Source organism: Pleurodeles waltl, chromosome 6 (genome assembly GCF_031143425.1).
Source record: "Pleurodeles waltl isolate 20211129_DDA chromosome 6, aPleWal1.hap1.20221129, whole genome shotgun sequence".
Classification (NCBI taxonomy): domain Eukaryota; kingdom Metazoa; phylum Chordata; class Amphibia; order Caudata; family Salamandridae; genus Pleurodeles; species Pleurodeles waltl.
Window position 1 is genome coordinate 421,477,490 of NC_090445.1, and position 18,166 is coordinate 421,495,655.

Genomic DNA, 18,166 nt, shown 5'->3' on the forward strand with positions numbered 1-18,166 from the left:
GGCTCTTGGAATGAGGCATTTATCTAGCTGATTTTAAATCAGGGTAAGAACCCCACACAGTGTCAGTCCTATCAACCGATTTCACTGTTGAATTGTGATTATGAAGTTTAACGAGTATTGTGACAACTCAAATATGTAAGGTCATGGAGGGTCTAATTAATGAAGATCAGAAGGATTTCTTACCTGAGAAATAAATGGGAGAGCTGACGCATACCATGAGAGGTGCTAGTTAATGGTAGTTTTACTTCACCTGCCAAGATTGGTAGGAGGACTAGACAGTGTCCCCCATTCTTTTCGATCTGTAAATCGAACCTTTAGTGCAAGGTTTGCAGCTAAATAAGGCCATTTGTGGTTGGAACCTTCTCCAAAAAGATAGCTCTGTATGTGGACAACTTGATTTTATTTACCACAAATGTTGAGGCTGCCATACCATGCTTGCTGGCAGAGGTGAAGTTCTTTGGAAAGCTGTCTGGCTCTGAAATAAATGAAACTAAACCCAAAACAATGGTGTGCAATCAGGATCATAGCGATGTTCAAACTACCAAAGAATGAAGATATTGGGGCTAACAATATTGCATGACCTAGAGAGCATTCCCTTTGCAAACATGAAGAGAGTTTATAAGGCGGTAGGTGAGACTATAAAAAGATGGCTAAATTTGCCCCTTACCCTATACAGTCGAGTATATCTGGTTAAAATCTTACCTAAATGCTCATATTTACTTGATAATATCATGTTAGGTTTTGCTAAGAAATCTATCAAAAAGATACAGGAGAGATACATCTTGAATATGGGCCAGTAAGGGGGTTAGGCTCTCCTGGAAGAAGTTAAGGAGGAAGGTAGGGCATGGCGGAATAGGACTTCTGGGTTTTTAACTGTACTGCTGGGAGCATCAACTGAAGAATAAGAGGATGCTCCTTCTTCACTCTGATAGATCACCAGTAGGCCTAATGTATAGCACCATGCTGAATAATCTACCTGAAGATGGCTTCTTATACAAAGTTGGGGCTCCTAAACCTTTTTAAAAAGTGTGCTTGATGTGCTTGACAGCTACGGCTAAAATATGGCATGGGGCCAGATCACTCCTGGGGATTCAGTATTACAGCAAGTTGCCATCAGTGTGGGATTCACAAGGGACCACAGGGTGCTTGTGAAACAGCTTGGCAAAACCCCTGAGGGTATCTGGAATCTTGTACTGGAGCAGATGGTAGAAGAGGGAAAACTTCTATCTTGGGTTGTCTGGAAGGAGCTCACTAATGGGGCACTTTCTAGGTTTAAGTTCTATCAGATAAGTGCTTGGCTTAGAACTCAGGGGGTGGACTGACTTTGAGCTGAGCCCCATGGAAAAGGATCTTTAGGATCCTAGAGCAAGGAAAAAGGAGGTATCATGTTGGTACGGGTACCTTCCGGCCAGCCACAGAAGAAAGTATGAGGCCCCCTTACCTGGTCTGAGAAGGATACTTGCCAAGCACCGAGCTGGAAGAGTTATGGCAAGTATCTATGAGCATGCTTTATCTTGTGATTAAATCAGCTGCATTAAGGAGAAACCATTTCTTCACCTTACACAGAGCTTACTGGACGCCAGCAAAGCTGGCCAAGACGAGAGGAGCCAGGGAATCTAAGTGTAAGCATTGCAGAGACAGAGAGGTGGATGATGTCCATATGTTCTCCCACTGTCCTGCTCTGGAAATGTCCTGGCTCAACGTGGACAAGACAATTTCAGACATCTTAGGTCGAGAAGTGAAGGAAAGACCTACTTTAATTATATTTGGGGTGGAGCAACAAGGGTCTGGATTAAGGGGCCTCTCGAGATTACAAAGTCTGTTAGTATTCTACTTGGTTCTTTTGGCAAGGAGGGAGATCTGCAAAGTGTGGTGTCAACCTACACCCCCAATCTGGTGAGAATGGTGGGATTCAGTGAGACCTTTCAGGGGACTGGACAATAAGAAACACCAGAGCAAGAGTAAGGCAGAAAGTGGGGCACTTTGGAACTTGTTGGAAATCGTTTGAAGACCATTATGTTCAATGACTATACACCTTGATCAGTTTGGTTGTGTGGCACCAGTTGTGGTGCCCAGGGTCATGTACCTGACTGAAAATCGATTGCAATATAAGCATGAGGGGTAGATGGGAGCAAGAGGGTGCTTATTTGAGGCGATATAAGGACAAAATAAGGCAATGAAATTATAACCATCTAGTGTATGACAATTACAAAATGGTAAACGAAATGGTAAACAAAAGACAGCACAGTGGACAATGATCACCTAAGTATTGGTGATCACAGTCCTCTTAATTTCCAGATCTAAACCAGCAAGGTTAAGATGAGACTATAGAAAAAGAAAAAAGATAAGAAGTAATTGAAGGACTTGAGAACTAAGCAAATCTTCCATTCAAGGATCTCACTTTCTTCTTATCAAACATCAACAGGGACACTCCACTCACAGACACAGACACAGACACAAAACACAGCTGTTTGTCATGTAGTTGTTTAATTAAACACCAACAATGGAACGTCTGAGCACATCTTTCCCACTGTGAAACCGCCTTGACTCTCTGTTCCTACCATTAGCCACTTTAAATAATCATGCATGATTTAGAAGGCACTGGACCTGAGTGAAAATAACTGGCTTGCTTCTAGACTCAACATATCCTATAATGCGTACACTACCAGGAGCATCTCCCTCACCTGTTTGGGAATCCAAACCAAATCACAAAGAACAGACAAGCCAACGACTGCCTTCTTCTCTGCCTTAACCACGCATATGCCAAAATACGCTTATGAGTGGTTAAGGCAGAAAAAAAGGCAGAGATCAGTGGGACACGCGGTGAGGTCAGTGGGTCTGGGTTGGTGGTAGTTTTTAGGGGTGGGGTGGACTAAGGGCTTAGGGTGGGTGGGGATCAGACTATTTGTTTAAGGAGCAGAGGTGGGTGGTTGGGGAAGTTTAGGTTTTAGGGCTTAGGGTCTGTAGGGGTGGACTGGGTAGTTTATTTTTTAGGTTCGGGGTGGAGGGGTTGGGGTATTTATTTTTTAGGGCTTAGGGTTGGGGTAGTTTAGGGAGAGAGGGGCACTGTGGGACTGTTTGCAGTAGGACACACAGAAAGTGCTACAAAAGTGGGTAGGGTCATACCTGGAACATTTACCACCTTAGTTTGTTAGATAATGTCCAGGAGTTTCTGACACCCACAGGTTGGTGCCAGGTGTAAAAGCGTCACCCAGAGTACCCTACACAGATCACTTCTAGAACTGTGGAAGAATAGGACTGTACCTGCTGTTTGTGACCTGAGAAGAACTCTGAAGACTGGACCTCCTCATCATCTTTTACCCAAGAAAAAAGGGTGAAATGCAAGTGCCATAAGGTAACCTTCTGTTTGGGCTTCAGAGAAACATCAAGCTTCAAGGGGTTGTTTGCTGCATTCCCACGTGATCAGTTCCAACTTGACCTGCCTTGGACTCTGCTGCTGGCCTCTACCGGAGTTAGTCTTGACCCCCAAGTTCCTGGTCCATTGGCTGGTGTCAAAGTGTAATCCTTCTAAAGTTTCACGAAACCTGTGACTAAGAAGCTTTATTCCACCTATTTGCTCTCAGAACCAATGTGGGACCAGGACCAATGAACCAAGATAATCCGTCAAGGGCGTGTCTCTAGAATTGAGTTTGCCGCAGCTCCACCTAAGTTCTTGACTGCACCAGAGAATCCTATTCAGCTGAGGAAATAGGAACGCAGTAAATTTTCTAAGTCTGAAAGTAGAAAACGTCATCGAACAAAGACACCGCTTGTATCCAATCGACGTTAAGGGTGGTTTGAGTGCAAAATCTGAACTTTTTCCACCTCAAAGCTTTCCCGCCTTTGTCGAACAATTTTTGCTTCCCGCCATCAGCGAGCACAGTTTTGCCCACAGTCTGCTGCCTTGCACTGCAAGGACTTTTAGAAAAGTTTTTAAGTGTAAAGGTAACTTTTTCACCAGGACAAACCTTGTCCTTGTAGCCAACCTGTGTTCCATCAAGGTCGGCTTTAAAATGTATCCTTATCCAGGTCAAACACAACCAAATGACCACAAGTAAAGCCTAATGCTTTTTAGCGCTATTTTTAAATTCAAACGTTATGGATTCATACCTCTGATTCGGCTTATTGGATTTTTTTCAATTATTCTCTATGTTTCAAATTGGTTTGCTATTTTACTTATGTGGTGTTTTGTTTTGATTAACATTTGAGTACTACATAAATATTTTACACAGTGCCTCTAAGTTAAACCTGTCTGCTCTGTGCAATAGCTACCAGGGTTTGAGCTCAGGTTAATTTAGTGAGTTTGCAGGTTCACCCTGATAAAGATTGTGGTTATTATTTGAGGTGGGTACTCACTCCCCTCAACAAATACCGCAATTGCTTTCACTCATATATTGTCATCAGTTTGCATTAAACAATAAACACAGCTGTATAAAGCTGTATCAACATGGCTCTGCTATCTGTGGTGACAGAAATACACTTAATAAAACAATTTAAAAATACAAATAAATAAAACTGTAATGTCATGAGAATGGCTCGTCATAGTGAGAAGTTTCAAAAGGTTTGTTTGACCACCTTCAGTTGATGGGGCATACCCCTTTACCTAGGTGAATAGGAAAAAAAAACACGTGGGCTGGTGAAAGGTTCGTGCAAAGGAAAGACACATGTATACCTCTCTCAGGCCATTAAATGGCATGCACTTAGGTTCACCTGCAGGGATAGTCCTTTGAGAGTCCAACACATTCTTCACCCTATGGCGATGTGGATATCATCAAATGCTTCTTAGCCTGTAGATTAGGTCAAATGGGCAGCTGAACATGATGGCTTTACGACAAGTCTTTCATTTGAATCTTCCTCCTTCTGCGCTTCAGTTCGTCTGGGCTTTGTTGTTGCTCTCACTGTCAAGCAACTTGCATACTATCTAGGGCAGAACAGCTCCCATAATCTCTGCCAGAAGTGCAACAGGGCTCCTCCAAATTTTAGGATTATTCTAAGCCTTTAAAGGAAGCAGCAAAATGTGGAATGCTGGTAAGAGGTCATCTCAGAGCTCATTCTAAGTCCAAAGCGAAAACAAGCTTTATGGGAAAAGTTCTTATCCAGTTCTACAGGTATACGTGGAAAGCCTGGACCAATGGAACACTGTGCCATCTTCATAAATCATGATTCATGCCAATTACTGCTGAGAAAGTCTTCCAAGGCACTTCCAGGACTGGACGACAGACACCATATGGCCTAAGGATGAAGACTGCAGAACAGATAGTCCTGTATTAATGAGTAGGAATTCTCGTCTTTACAGACTGCTCTCAAAGCAGAACAAAAGAGACAGTACTAGACTGTAGACTCCAAAGGCAGAGTGTAGACATACCAAGCAGGTTTTTATGTTACCGGGCATCCAAAGGGACAGAGCTACCCATGCACTAGACCAGTTTAAACCATTTTATTTAATTTAAGGCTTAATGTCCACAGCAGCCAAAAACTAAACACGAGTGAAACTCTTGCAGGATTTCTAAAGCACAGGCGCTTATGTCTCTTGAAAGACAGGGACGTCAGATTACCTCACATGGACTTCACACACACCACTTATGCACTCAATCATGCAACACTCACTTGCAAAAAAAGTGAGAGATACCACTTAAGGGAGACTATATGAATTTACGGAAAGGGTGGGTGGATACCACTCTAAGAAGTAAAGGTGAAAAGCACCTGTGTAACTGCACTATGTATCAGCTGCCATCAACCTTCTATCTCCCAGTGAATAGACATTAATTGCTCCCCACTATGGGGATATTAAGGGTGTATGGCCAGTTTAGCTGTGTAGCATACTGCTTTAGAAGCTCCAAAATCATCTTGGAGCATCTCCCAGTAGTCTTGACATGCGAACCCACAGGAGAAAGACCTCACAGCTGGTCACTGCACACAAAATGGAGAGGGCTATAATATTTGACAGTCCCCGAGGAACTTCCCCCCTAACAACTTCCAGAAACTCACGTTATAACCTCTCATTAACAAAAGCCTTGTAAACCCATTTACAGAAGTCAATCCTCTAAAATCAAGGGTTATTGAACTAGCATTAACAAGAGATCAGCCCCCCGATTCCAAGGTTATAAGCCAATTACTAATAGGTTCCTCCTCAGCACTAAATGTGCCCTACCAACAATATGTCCTCTCTTCTAGCTCAAAATGTATCAACGAATACACAGTATAGTCTTGGAATGCTAGGCAGGTGTTGGGTGTTTTGTAAAACAACTCAGTCACTATTGTATGCTTCATATTATCAGAAAAGTGTCTTAACTTTGTTTGTATTCCTGCTTATAATCTGGTGCCTTGTTCTGCCATGGAAAAACCAGAGAGAGGGCATGACTTATACGGCTGAAGGAGAAAAAGAATGTACACAATGCAGCCAGTGAGAGAAACCTCCTGATAAAGATATCAGAATGGCCTTGTAGGTAGGGCAGAAGAGGTGAGGAGTGGGCGGGAACCTGTGAGAGAATATAAGCAGGAGCCCCAGCTCTAAGATTTGAGCTCAGGTCCTACAGCGCTGATCAGTTCCTAGGACACATTGGCTGGAAAAACTGAACATCATGAAGTGGCTTGTCATAGCGATGGTCTGCCTCCATCTTTCAGAGGGACTCGTAAGGTGAGTATGGTAGCAGTCATGCTGACATTCAGGACTATAAATGTATGTGCATAGCATGCACCTATTAAGACCATCCTGTTTCCTGGGGAATATAGTCATGTAGTTGCCCTTGGGATGGACAGGCTCTTGAGGCTTCTGAGGTAAGAATTGCAGCTGGGTGCTTGGAAGGTCCGTCATGATCCAAAGTGGTGTACGAAATGCATTTCTCTGAAGCATCACGAAATGGATGGGTCTAACAATGGCTATGTCTACCTCTCTCTCTTGGAAGGTCTTGTTTGGTGAGTATTGCTTCTGGGGATACAAGACAAGCATATCGATCAAATGCTGTGGTTGTGTGTCCATACTGGACATCTGGCTAGTAGTCAAGACAGAGTGCCCTTGTAAATGGTCTACCTCCAGGCTTCAGACAGGTTGATGAAGTGAGGTTTGTTTTTGGGGAGTGGTAATGTTGTTCAAATCCTGTGATATGTTCAGATGACAGTCCTGTGAAGATAGCCTGTGGTAGGTAAGTGTCTAAAAGGTCTGATGTTGGAAATGGCACGAAGATAGATCTTGGATGATCTGTTGTTAAGGGTTTTGCAGCTCAACGAACTCCAATAAAGATAGATATAGGATTAAAGTTGGATAAAGCACAAAAATAGAAATAAAAAACGTCAGTAAAATGTGAATTAGAGATGGAGTCCACTTTCTAGCCAGTTGATGTTGACAGTCACTTTACCACGTATGCAGGGTCCCTCTGAAAAAATTTAAGACCATCCGGGAGACTATGAAGGAGAAAGGAGTACTTAAGGAATTCATGAAGACCCACAAGAGGGAACCAGCTATCAAGTACAACTTCAACAAGGCCACCGACTTTGCAGTTGTCTACGAGCCCATGAACATGGATGTGAGTATCAAGTGATCTATCTCGATAGGAGCAAGCAGGTTTATGGGAGAGTTTGAGAGATTACTAGGCAAGTGTTTATTCCTGGCATCTGCCTGACTCTGCCCCAAATGCATCAACTAATCAAAGACAGCAACCTTTCAAGAAATCTATTAATTTCTCCATGGCCTAACCTACCTCTGCTTTTGGGTTTCAATGTGCATTTTAACTATCAGCAAAACACAAGTACTGCACCACCATTCTTTTTGATCTCTGTACAGGATACTCTCTTACATCAATTGTTCTTGTTCCCTTTCCAGGCAGCTTACTATGGACAGATCAGCATTGGAACTCCTCCTCAGAGCTTCATGGTCCTCTTTGACACAGGATCCTCCAATCTGTGGGTGGCATCGACATACTGCTCCAGCCAGGCTTGCCGTAAGTGGTGCAGCTAGTTTTTGAACGTAGACGATAAAGGGAAGTTCATGATGGTTTAAATGTTGGTTGCTCGGAGTCTGCCTTTCAGCATCTGGCCACCCTTTCACACCGACCCCGATATCTATATCGATCTAGCTATCTAGCTACCTATCTCTTTATCTATCTCACTCTATATGGCTCTCTCACTCTGTATCTCTATGTCTTACTCTCCTCTCTACTGCTCCCCGTCTTTATCTTTATCTCTCTCACACTCTCTATCTCACTGTCTATCTATTTATATTTATCTTCACCTAGCTGGCTCTATCTGCCTACTTACCGTTATCTCTCTCTCTCATCGCAGTCAAACAATATCTGGCAGAATTAGAAGCTCCCATCTTTTCTCGTGGATGCGGAGTTTTATCATACAAAGACCTGTAAAGTGTTTTTACTTTAAGAAGAAAGTAAAATTATTATTTATTAACCTTGAAAAAGTTAGTATATTCAACAATCACTATGAAGAAACCAACCAATTCGCCGTAGTGTGTAAAAACAGAAACACACAAGGTTGCCCTTTCAGCCAGTTGTAGAAGACGTAGAATAAAAGGTCAAATGTAACTGCTCTGTAAAAGTCATATATTGTTTCACCTTAAGCACAATGCAGGGAAATCTTCAGTGACTGACCCCCCTCTATTTGCATCCAGGATATTTATGGTTTCAAACATTATCTGATCCGATCTACCCTTCCTAAGAAGAGAGATCAATCATCTTCTCTTCTTCATCCATCCACATTTCAGATTAAAAAAACAGAACTATGTACAAGCTATTCACCACAAACTATTCACATCAAGTGGTCGCCAGTAGTAATCATTAATCTTTCCACTTTCATGCCCAATAGCATCCAAGAGGAACAGTGGTAGTTACTGGCTGTCCAATATTGAGCATGCCATGCAAATCTTATACCTTCAAAACTTAAAATCTGTAGCAAATCATACCTAAAAGGGAACGTTTCTTACAAAGGCTCCAGATACAGATTTGAAGTGACATTATTATACCCCCCACTTATAGAAAATTAAAGTAAAATGTTTTCCTTTGTACTAAAATGAATTATTCTGTTGCAGAGAGGGTTGTCAAGAGTATAAAATATTTCATTTTAAACTGTGCATTTTTATATTATGTAACACATGGTCTCCTTGGACTTGGAAATTCACATAACACAAAAGATGCATTTTCACCATGAAGTCCCTCTATAGATCAGACATCAACACAACAATCACCACTTTCTTCAAAGTGGGAGGCAGGGCCAAATACTAAAACAGATATCAAAGTCACTAATAATCCCTGACTGCAAAAAATATTCCTACACGGTATTAAACACAAATCTACAGTTCTTCCTGTAGCATTTCAGAGCTGGCTATCATATTCTCTATTGTTTCTGACTTGCTATACTCACATTGCCTGCTACACACAACTGAATCGGAAGTCTCTACTTTCTCAATTTCAACTACTGAACTGCACTGGCACTAAGGTACCTTTGAACAAAAAAAAACAACCTATCGGGCTAAGAATGAATTAACACAAACCCTGTTTTTACTTCAGAGAACCATCCACTGTTCAACCCCAGCCAGTCCTCCACCTACACGAGCAACAACCAGCAGTTCTCTATGTCCTACGGCAGTGGCAGCCTCACCGGGGTGTTTGGCTATGACACAGTGACCGTAAGTACAGTCACCAGAGAAAGTCCAGTAATGACAACTAGTTAGGGCTGTTAATGTGTGCATCCAACAGAGGTTTGTAGTGTTGTACCTGTCTGGTATGGAGCTGCTGATCACAAGGGCACTCCTGGTAGGTCCAGGAGAAGGGACAGGCACAATCTCAACTGAACCCAAAGAGTCATCCTAAATGCGAAAATGCTGGGTAGATATAAGACTAATATATCTTTAATCTCATGTTCTATGGCTTCCCACAGGAATCAGTGGGAAGCAAGAAGTTGTCTTACCAAATGCATAGTGAATGATCTATGAGATCACAATTGGTAGAGCTAATTCAAGTTGTACACTCCACCCCCCACATGGTCCATATTATGTATTTTGAGGGTAGATGGGGGAGGGGATATGCTTTCTATATTAGCAATCCAATAAAATATTTCCTCCCTAGAACAGTGGGAAAGGGGATGATGCCAACAGTATGTCCATCAATCCCACATTCGCTGCCTTCCCTGGAAGTGTGAGGAGAAGAGATAAATAAGCATCCAATCAAGTCAACCCAATGTAGTCAATTTGTAATCAATGGATGTGAAGTTAAGCATTCTGTTCCTGAAACCTAAAGATGGAAGAAGTCACAAGATGAACTGTGTGCATATGAAAATAGGGACCTTTTTTATCAATGGACCGGAGTCCTTGAGAGGATGGTATGGCAAGACACAACCAGTGTCGTATTCAGAGGACTTGCCATTTTGGGATCTCTGCACTACCAGCCCTGAGTGTTCAACTACTTTAGCAAGTTTTTTAACATCGACCTACAAAAGTATCAAACACAAAATATTAACCACAATTCATCAAGTTTAGTATATATAGATTTGATATTCTTAAATCCACCTCTAAATACCTTGACAATATACGCAAAGTCATGGTGTGTAGATGTGATGAAAAACCTTATAATTGTGTATATGTAACCTAGCCTTGTAAAAGCCAGACATGCTGGCATACTACTTCATTTGCCCACAGTCCATTCTCACTCTGAGGCTTCTTCGATCCCCTCAATCCAATAAAGCGGGCCTCCATAGGCTACTGAGTGGCACAACTCCCCATCAGAACTGCTATTTAGTGGGGAGATGTGCAGATGACCCTCCAACCTGACAAGGAATAGTCTACAGAAGCACTCAGGGCCTGATTTATGAAAAGACAGCGCCGCCTTTGTGTCACTTTTTGACGCAAAAGCGGCATAAACTTACAAAATATAACTATATTTTGTAAGTTTACGCCTCTTTTGCGTCAAAAATATAATTATATTTTGTAAGTTTACGCCGCTTTGGCATCAAAAAATTATGCAAAGGCAGTGCTAACTTTTCATAAATCAGGCCCTCTGTTTGGGAGATGTTTATTCTATTCTTTTAAGCCAAAGGGCAATTATCGTAATTGAGCATTTGGTGTGGTGAAGAGTCTCTTTTCTCTTCAACCCAAAACTACTTTTGGCTCTTTATGATCAATATAGGTCTAAACTTTCTTTAAATGTAAAATTTGTAATGATATATTTAAACAGTACTTACTGCCACAAGCTTCAGCATCGGAGCACTTTACCTAACATACTGCATGATTATTCAGGGCTACTTGTTACAACAACCTCAGACATTTGAAAGGCTGTGATCAACATCTGATCAGAAACTTGTGGGCTGCATATACATGTCTGCAACGGACATTCAACACGCTGACCCACCGGCTATTGTGCCTGCATGTTCTAACCCCATCACCTAGACCTCTTTTGTACTTTTGAGAAACACTACAACCCTTGTGTTTATCGTGCAGTGCATTTTTTTTTATATTCAATTTAGGTCCAGAGCCTCAGCATCACCAACCAGGAGCTAGGTCTGAGTGTGAACGAACCTGGAACTAACTTTGTCTACGCCCAGTTTGAAGGGATCTTCGGAATGGCCTACCCTGCTCTGTCAGCAGGAGGTGCTACCACTCCAATGCAGGGCATGCTACAGCAGAACCTACTCACCAACCCCATATTCAGCGTCTACATGACCAGGTGGGAAGTGAAGGAGGCCTTGTGTCAGTAGGAAGGTCAGAAGAGCAAGTGTACTCTATCTAAGGTTAAGGGCATGTTTGGTCTGGAAACTCCCCAGCAGATTGAGTATATAGAAATCAATGTTTGGAACACGCTGGTGCCCCTGAAAGGCACCAAGGATTGGGGAATGGAGAGGGAGGAGGTTGGTTGCCAGTCTCCTGTCACGCTTAGAAATACTGGTAGTACTGTGGAAAAGTTAGTCATGTTGTCATACAATGTACTTTCACAGTCCTGAAGCATATGCAGCTGAATAATCTTTTTCTTTCTCTCTAATCTGTCTTCCCAGTCAATCTGGGGAGGTTATCTTCGGAGGAGTCGATAGCAGTCTCTACACTGGTCAGATCTACTGGGCTCCCGTCACCCAGGAACTCTACTGGCAGATCGGCATTGATGCGTAAGTGTGCCTTTTCACTTGCCCCACATCTAGGTCTGTGGCTGTCACTTCTATTAATACATAATGCACTTAAAGTGGAATTATCTTCCCATATTTCACAATCATCCTGCTCCTCCGTGTATGTTATTGCACAACAGCAGTGAGACACTTACCTTTTCATGGCCCATTAGGAAACTCCAGTGTCCTTCATGCTAAGCTTCCTGCCCCCAGCGGGTAGACTGACATCAGTTAGGTGTAAAGATGCAAAAGATGCCCCACTGGTGAGTGCAAACGCACTAGCGACTTGAATCCAGAAGTGGAAAGGAGGCCGTTCCAGGCAGCTACTCGTAAATAGCGGACAACGTCATGTGTAGCAGCCTCGCTCCTAAACCTATGATTGGTGTGTCACGCACGAGGAGAGTGGGATGTTTGTCCTGGCTGGTAACCCCTGTTTTTTCTACTTCATCATCCTTCCCATGCAATCACTGCTCCAAGAAATTAGTTCATGGCAGCTCAAAGATGTTTATGTGGGTGTTTGAGAACAGAAAATACAATCTAGAATGGATTTAGTTTTAAAACTAAGCCCTCCATTTTCAGACGCTGGACCCCTGAAGCTGCATTAAATCAAACTGCTATCATTATCTGTAAAGTAACTAGTGAACACTTGGGGGGTGCAGCCCAAGTCTTCAAAAAAATTTGCAAAGGGTTATTGATTTTGAGTATTCATAATTACAAAGAGTGAGGGATCCAAAACTGTTCGTTGCCTAAATCCTTTCCTGTCTGTGATGTGATGACACCAGAAATGTCTTTATGCTTTATCATGAGCATTCAATGTTCCTCATATCAAAGCCAGCCTCACTGGATTGGGTAGTAAAGGCAGCTTTTATTAAGCATCTGGACTTTCAGTCTGATAAACAAGTACTTAAACAGAACTGTGCTACATTTCCTCCACAGATTTTCCATCAATGGACAGGCTACCGGCTGGTGCAGCCAGGGCTGCCAGGCAATGGTTGATACTGGAACTTCCCTCCTCACCATACCCCAGCAGTTCATGGGATCGTTTTTGCAGACAGTGGGAGCTCAGCAAAGCGAGGAGGGAGAGGTAGGTTTAATGGTCACCCATTGCAGCTGTTGAAATCTGGAACTACCTAAACTAGGCGACAGAACGGAAGTTAGATATATACTGTGAACAAAGACCAGATGTGCTTAAGGGAACCAGGTATAAAACTGCTCCTGTGTAAAACCAATTTTGTCTTTTCATAGTATGTGGTGGACTGCAGTACTGTGCAGAACCTGCCAACCATCGCCTTCACCATCAATGGTATCTCCTTCCCGCTCCCACCATCAGCCTACATTCTCCAGGTAAGTCTGCACAACCAAATCTAATTTCAAAATGTCATGGTACCCATTTAAAGCACTGGCTATTTCCGGAGAGATCTCCCGGATATGTTCTGAATCATCTCTGTAAGGCCCGGGCTCCTCCCCAGGTCACAATGCTGGGCATAACCTTCCCCAATAAAGCCGTAGGACCTTCCTCCAAGGTGATCATTAAGTATCCATTTTTAAAACGCTAGACAATGTTTACGGTTTCAAACCATTCAAAAATCCGCCATGAAGAAGAAATTATTAAATCTCGACACCAAGAATCTGATGGACCACTTCTTTCTCATCTCTTTTTAGAACAATGGTTACTGCTCCGTCGGAGTCGAGGTCACCTACCTGCCCTCTCAAAACGGACAACCCTTCTGGATCTTGGGTGATGTCTTCCTCCGCCAGTACTACTCCGTTTACGACATGGGCAACAACCAGATGGGATTTGCTCAGTACGCATAAACTAGAACCACGGCCCATCCCACCCTCTGATGCCGGCCATCTTTCCTGCCCACCAATATTACTGCCGCCGCAGACCCATCAGAGGCCCGGGGTGAAGGGCACACTACTACTTGGGATCAAGTCTTTGCTCCTTGGTAGTCCTCTCTCCTGGGATGCGTATCTTCGACTGTAAACGTGAAATGGTGCGTTGACCTCACACGTATCCCTGCGTGCTGACCGTACACGTGCAGTCAGAGCATGTTTGGGACGTGTGTGTGTGGTCTTCGTGCTAGTAGCTATCATAGAGAGCAGGTGGGTTCGCTATACTTTTACTTTGGTGGAAGACCTGTTTTCTGTAATGGAATAATTCCCACTGTTCATGCGAATAAAGATTTGAAGCAATTTGGAGTCTCCTTTTGTTTATTGGAAGAGGTTTTCAGGGTTAAGAGGTTGAGGTGGGGGAAGCAGAAACATCAAAATGTGGTGGCACGTGTCCTTTTACTGAAAAGGGCAACACAAGTAAGTTAAGATGTTTGAAATGAAGGCAAGGCAGCAGTTGGGATGTTAGAAAGAGGCTGTGGAAGTCAGCGATTAAGGGTGGCCAGAAAGAAATAGAAGACAGGGACACATGATTGAAGGAGAGAAAATAAAACAAGAAATCAAAATATACTGTGATGAAGGAATAAACACAATGAAAGGGAATTAACTTAATGACAGGAAAGATGGAGGGGGAATCGAACCTAGCCGACAAAGCTAAGAAGCAGTAACAGAAGTGTAAAGGTAAAATGGGAAGTAAAGGTGAACAAGGTGGAATAAGAAAAGACCAAGAAAGAGCAGGAATTTAGGAGTGAACTATGGAGACAACCTATTAGAGTTACACTGGGCCTGTGTGGAAATACCAGAAAGCTGGCGTGTCATGCTGCATGCCATGTGTGCTCCGCACAGGCCAACCATTTGGAGGCCCCACAGTGCTGATAAAGATGAGGTATTTCTGTTGGACAGGCCTGCTTCTCATTGGATTAATAATTTTCATCATGCATACCTTCCTTGCATTTTGTGTGTGTATAACTTTGAAACATCTTTACCCCTTTAAAAACATCTGCACCTGTGACAAACTCTATACACAACAACGGTTTCCAGATAAAGGCACAGGATGGCCAACTGTAAGCCCTTGTGATTCACAAGAAAGCAGAGGCCCTCATGTTTTGAAATAATAATAATGCATAACCACACCATCTTGCCCCTATTCTAAAAACCAGCCCTGTCTTCCAAAATGTTACTCAGTTTAACACTGATCAATGGCAGCCTTATTCCAAATCCCGTATAATGAATAATGTAAAAGAGCATTGCCGATAATACAATCTATAGCTGAGTGACACACTCAAAACGACATGTTATCACTTTACCCAGAGTTTGGAGAAAAGAATACATTGTCTCCGTTAGTTTTTGGCAAAAGATCAAATGGAATATGAATTAGTGAAAAAGATCGGTTCCAGTGTGCTCTGGAGAGCTGCAGAAACTGTGTTGCAGATCTGAAGCTGTAGAGTCCTACATTTATAAGAGAATATCTCAAAGTAAGTTATTAACTACACTTGCAAAGGCAATTGATCTACCTAGCAATTTAAGCTCTTAAGCACGCCACACAGGAGTAGTTAAGCCTTTTATAAGTGCTACATTACAATACAGCACAAGTTGACTTTATCTGTTATTCCTTGGGAATAACAGAAGGTCTCTGACTGACTAGTTCCTTTCTCAGTCACATGTTGTCCTTTCAATTTTCTGTCACCATCACTATCTTTTAGGATGAGGAGCAAGGGCGGGATGGCCCAAAATACTCTTATAGAAATACTTATGAGTGAGGTATTTCTTGAAACCGCCCTTCCTGCTCACCCAGTGATTTAGATGATTCACTCTGCAGCCCCACTCTTCGGCCATTCACACCTCGCGCTAATACTTTACTGCTGCCACAGCGGGATGGTGAAAGTGACCCGAATAGGAGTCTCTAACTGTGGCCTTTGCCCTTTTTCCTTCAATGTTCGCCTATTACAATAGTCTGTGTGCTGGCTGCGCTAAACGTCTCATCCCGGGGTTACACACGCGGCACAGAGTGCAGCCCTCGGTTCTACCTCTCCCTAGCCGCAGTTCGGCATCAGGGGCACTTCACACTCTGCACTGGCTTTCGATTCACAAAAGGATCTTGTTTAAAATACCTCTGACCCTTTATAGAGCGTTTAAAAGCGCCGGCCCTAAATAGCTTAATGGCCATTGGCCGGTTCGGTCGTAAGATCATCATCGGAGAACCTTCTAAAACCAACTCCTTCCGACTCAAATCGCGAGGCGGGAAGTAATTTGCAATACGAGGTTCCAAAGCATAAAACCTGTTTCTTTGCAGCATGCGTTCCATCGAATCTGAAACAAACTTTAAAGAAGAATGATAAACTTGGCTCTTCCGAGCTCCAGATTCATTGTGTAGTTCGTTCATTTAAGGCTACTAGCTTCTCTTTTTCAGGAGCTGTAGTAGTTTTCAGTGTAGCGCCAGGATGTTCCCTGGAGTGACATTCACGCTCTACAAATACCCATCATTCACTCATTAAAGACACAAAATTGCAAAACCAAAAAATAAAGACTTACTGAAGAATGGAATGTCAAAGTTGATCAGCATACCACACTAGCATAGCACACCCAGATCTGACCCGGCATTACAGAAGTGTACAAATAGTGTGTGTGAGTACAGGTTGCGTTTTATTAACAACCTATAATGATGCAAGTGTGAACACCACCCCTCGCTAAACTTTAAACTTTTTTTGAGTTTCAAAACTAATCTTTCAGAGCCGTTCTGCGAGCCATACAATAACTAAAGACTCAATAAAACGAAAAGTTGATTAAAAGATATCCTTTCATGTACTTAAATTATCTGTTAACAACACTGAGTGATTTCTATGTAGAGAAAAGAGGGTCTGTGATCATGCCACCTCGTGGGAAAGATGGACTTGGAGCCTAGAGGTCAGATACGATTTATGACGTCAGCCAAGTCCTATCCCGGTTGACTGATACTGTGTGATCTTACTCCCTGCCTGTGTTTTCTATCTCGACTATAGCGTAAGTGGTTAAGAAGCTGTATGAGGCATGGTGTGCGTACAGTACTGTAATTTTATATGTGACAATGGCCGGTCACGTGCCACTATGTAGGTCAAAGAAAATGTCATATATTTTGGATCTTGTGAGACCCCCTTGGCCTAACTACAATTTTCCTATGGGTCAAAAGACAGAAATGGTTTGTGCCCAAAGTCAGTTTCTAGGACGTAGTACTCGGTGCTTAATTTGTAAAAGAATGAGTGCCGGTGCCCTAAAGCCCACAGCTGATGCTATTAAATATCGATGCGCTAAATACCAGAGCTGTATAGTCTTGAATCCACCTCATGCCTCTTTAAACAACTTCCAGACACTCTCTAACGGAGTCATACAGTTCGACAGACTGCCTCGTTTTACATTCTTTTAGAGGCAAGTTAATCGTAATACTCCAAGCTCGCTGGTCCTTCAGAGATACTGCCCCTCCATTACACCTGACTCTGTCCCTCCCCTCCCAGCACCAAAGAGTTTCCGCCCTGTTAGGAATGCTCCTCATTCCTCTGAAGACTAACCGGCCTCTCCATTCAGAGGAAATCATCTGGGTTTCGGAAACAGCTTAGGCAATGCGGTGGCATTACTCTTAAGGGCCAAGGGCGCTGCAGCAGACCGTGCAGTTCCGTTCTTTTGTCTACCATTTATGTTCTATCAAACACTGCCAGAGAAACAAGCAGGAGTCACTGAAATGACAAGGGTTCTACCATTCTGCAGTGTCGAGGAATACGCACCTGCCACCGAACCCTTTGTTTATCACAGGAAGCGTCGATTTAAACGATGAGAGTTTTATGATCAGATAGTTGCTGGAATTAACGTAATTGTTCTCGTGCCACCCAGGGCCGGCTTTAGGACTGGTGGCGCCCTGTGCGACAGTTTATTGTGGCACCCCCCACCCCATGATCTCCTCCTCGCTTTCACTCACTACCTCCCGGCAAATGCGCCCCTCATCTCTCCATCGCTTCCCTTTCACATACATTCATGTGTATTAAAGCACTTGTAAAGGCTGGCTTTACTAATCTACTCAGCTAGCCACTTAAAATATAGGGGCATATTTAAGAGCCCCTAGCGTCTTTCTAATGCCATATTAGCATCATTTTTTTCACACTAATGTGTCGTTAGAAGGCCAAAAACAACGTGCCATATTAACTAAGTGGTG

The 18,166-nt window shown here is 43.0% G+C and overlaps 1 protein-coding gene across 1 annotated transcript; it reads left to right on the forward strand.

Annotated features, from left to right (window-relative positions):
- Positions 1 to 6,581: 6,581 nt before the first annotated feature.
- LOC138301954 (gastricsin-like) lies at positions 6,582 to 13,908 on the forward strand. Its single transcript, XM_069242398.1, has 9 exons — positions 6,582 to 6,637; positions 7,367 to 7,523; positions 7,820 to 7,937; positions 9,513 to 9,631; positions 11,464 to 11,663; positions 11,989 to 12,096; positions 13,030 to 13,177; positions 13,339 to 13,437; positions 13,756 to 13,908. The coding sequence occupies exons 1-9, from the start codon at positions 6,582 to 6,584 to the stop codon at positions 13,906 to 13,908; spliced, it is 1,158 nt and encodes a 385-aa protein (XP_069098499.1).
- The last annotated feature ends 4,258 nt before the right edge of the window (positions 13,909 to 18,166 follow it).

Coding starts and splice junctions, on each gene's coding strand:
- LOC138301954 (XM_069242398.1), top strand. CDS start 6,582: ATGAAGTGGCTTGTCATAGCGATGGTCTGCCTCCATCTTTCAGAGGGA. Junction 13,178..13,338: donor AGCAAAGCGAGGAGGGAGAG/GTAGGTTTAATG, acceptor GTCTTTTCATAG/TATGTGGTGGACTGCAGTAC. Junction 13,438..13,755: donor CATCAGCCTACATTCTCCAG/GTAAGTCTGCAC, acceptor ATCTCTTTTTAG/AACAATGGTTACTGCTCCGT.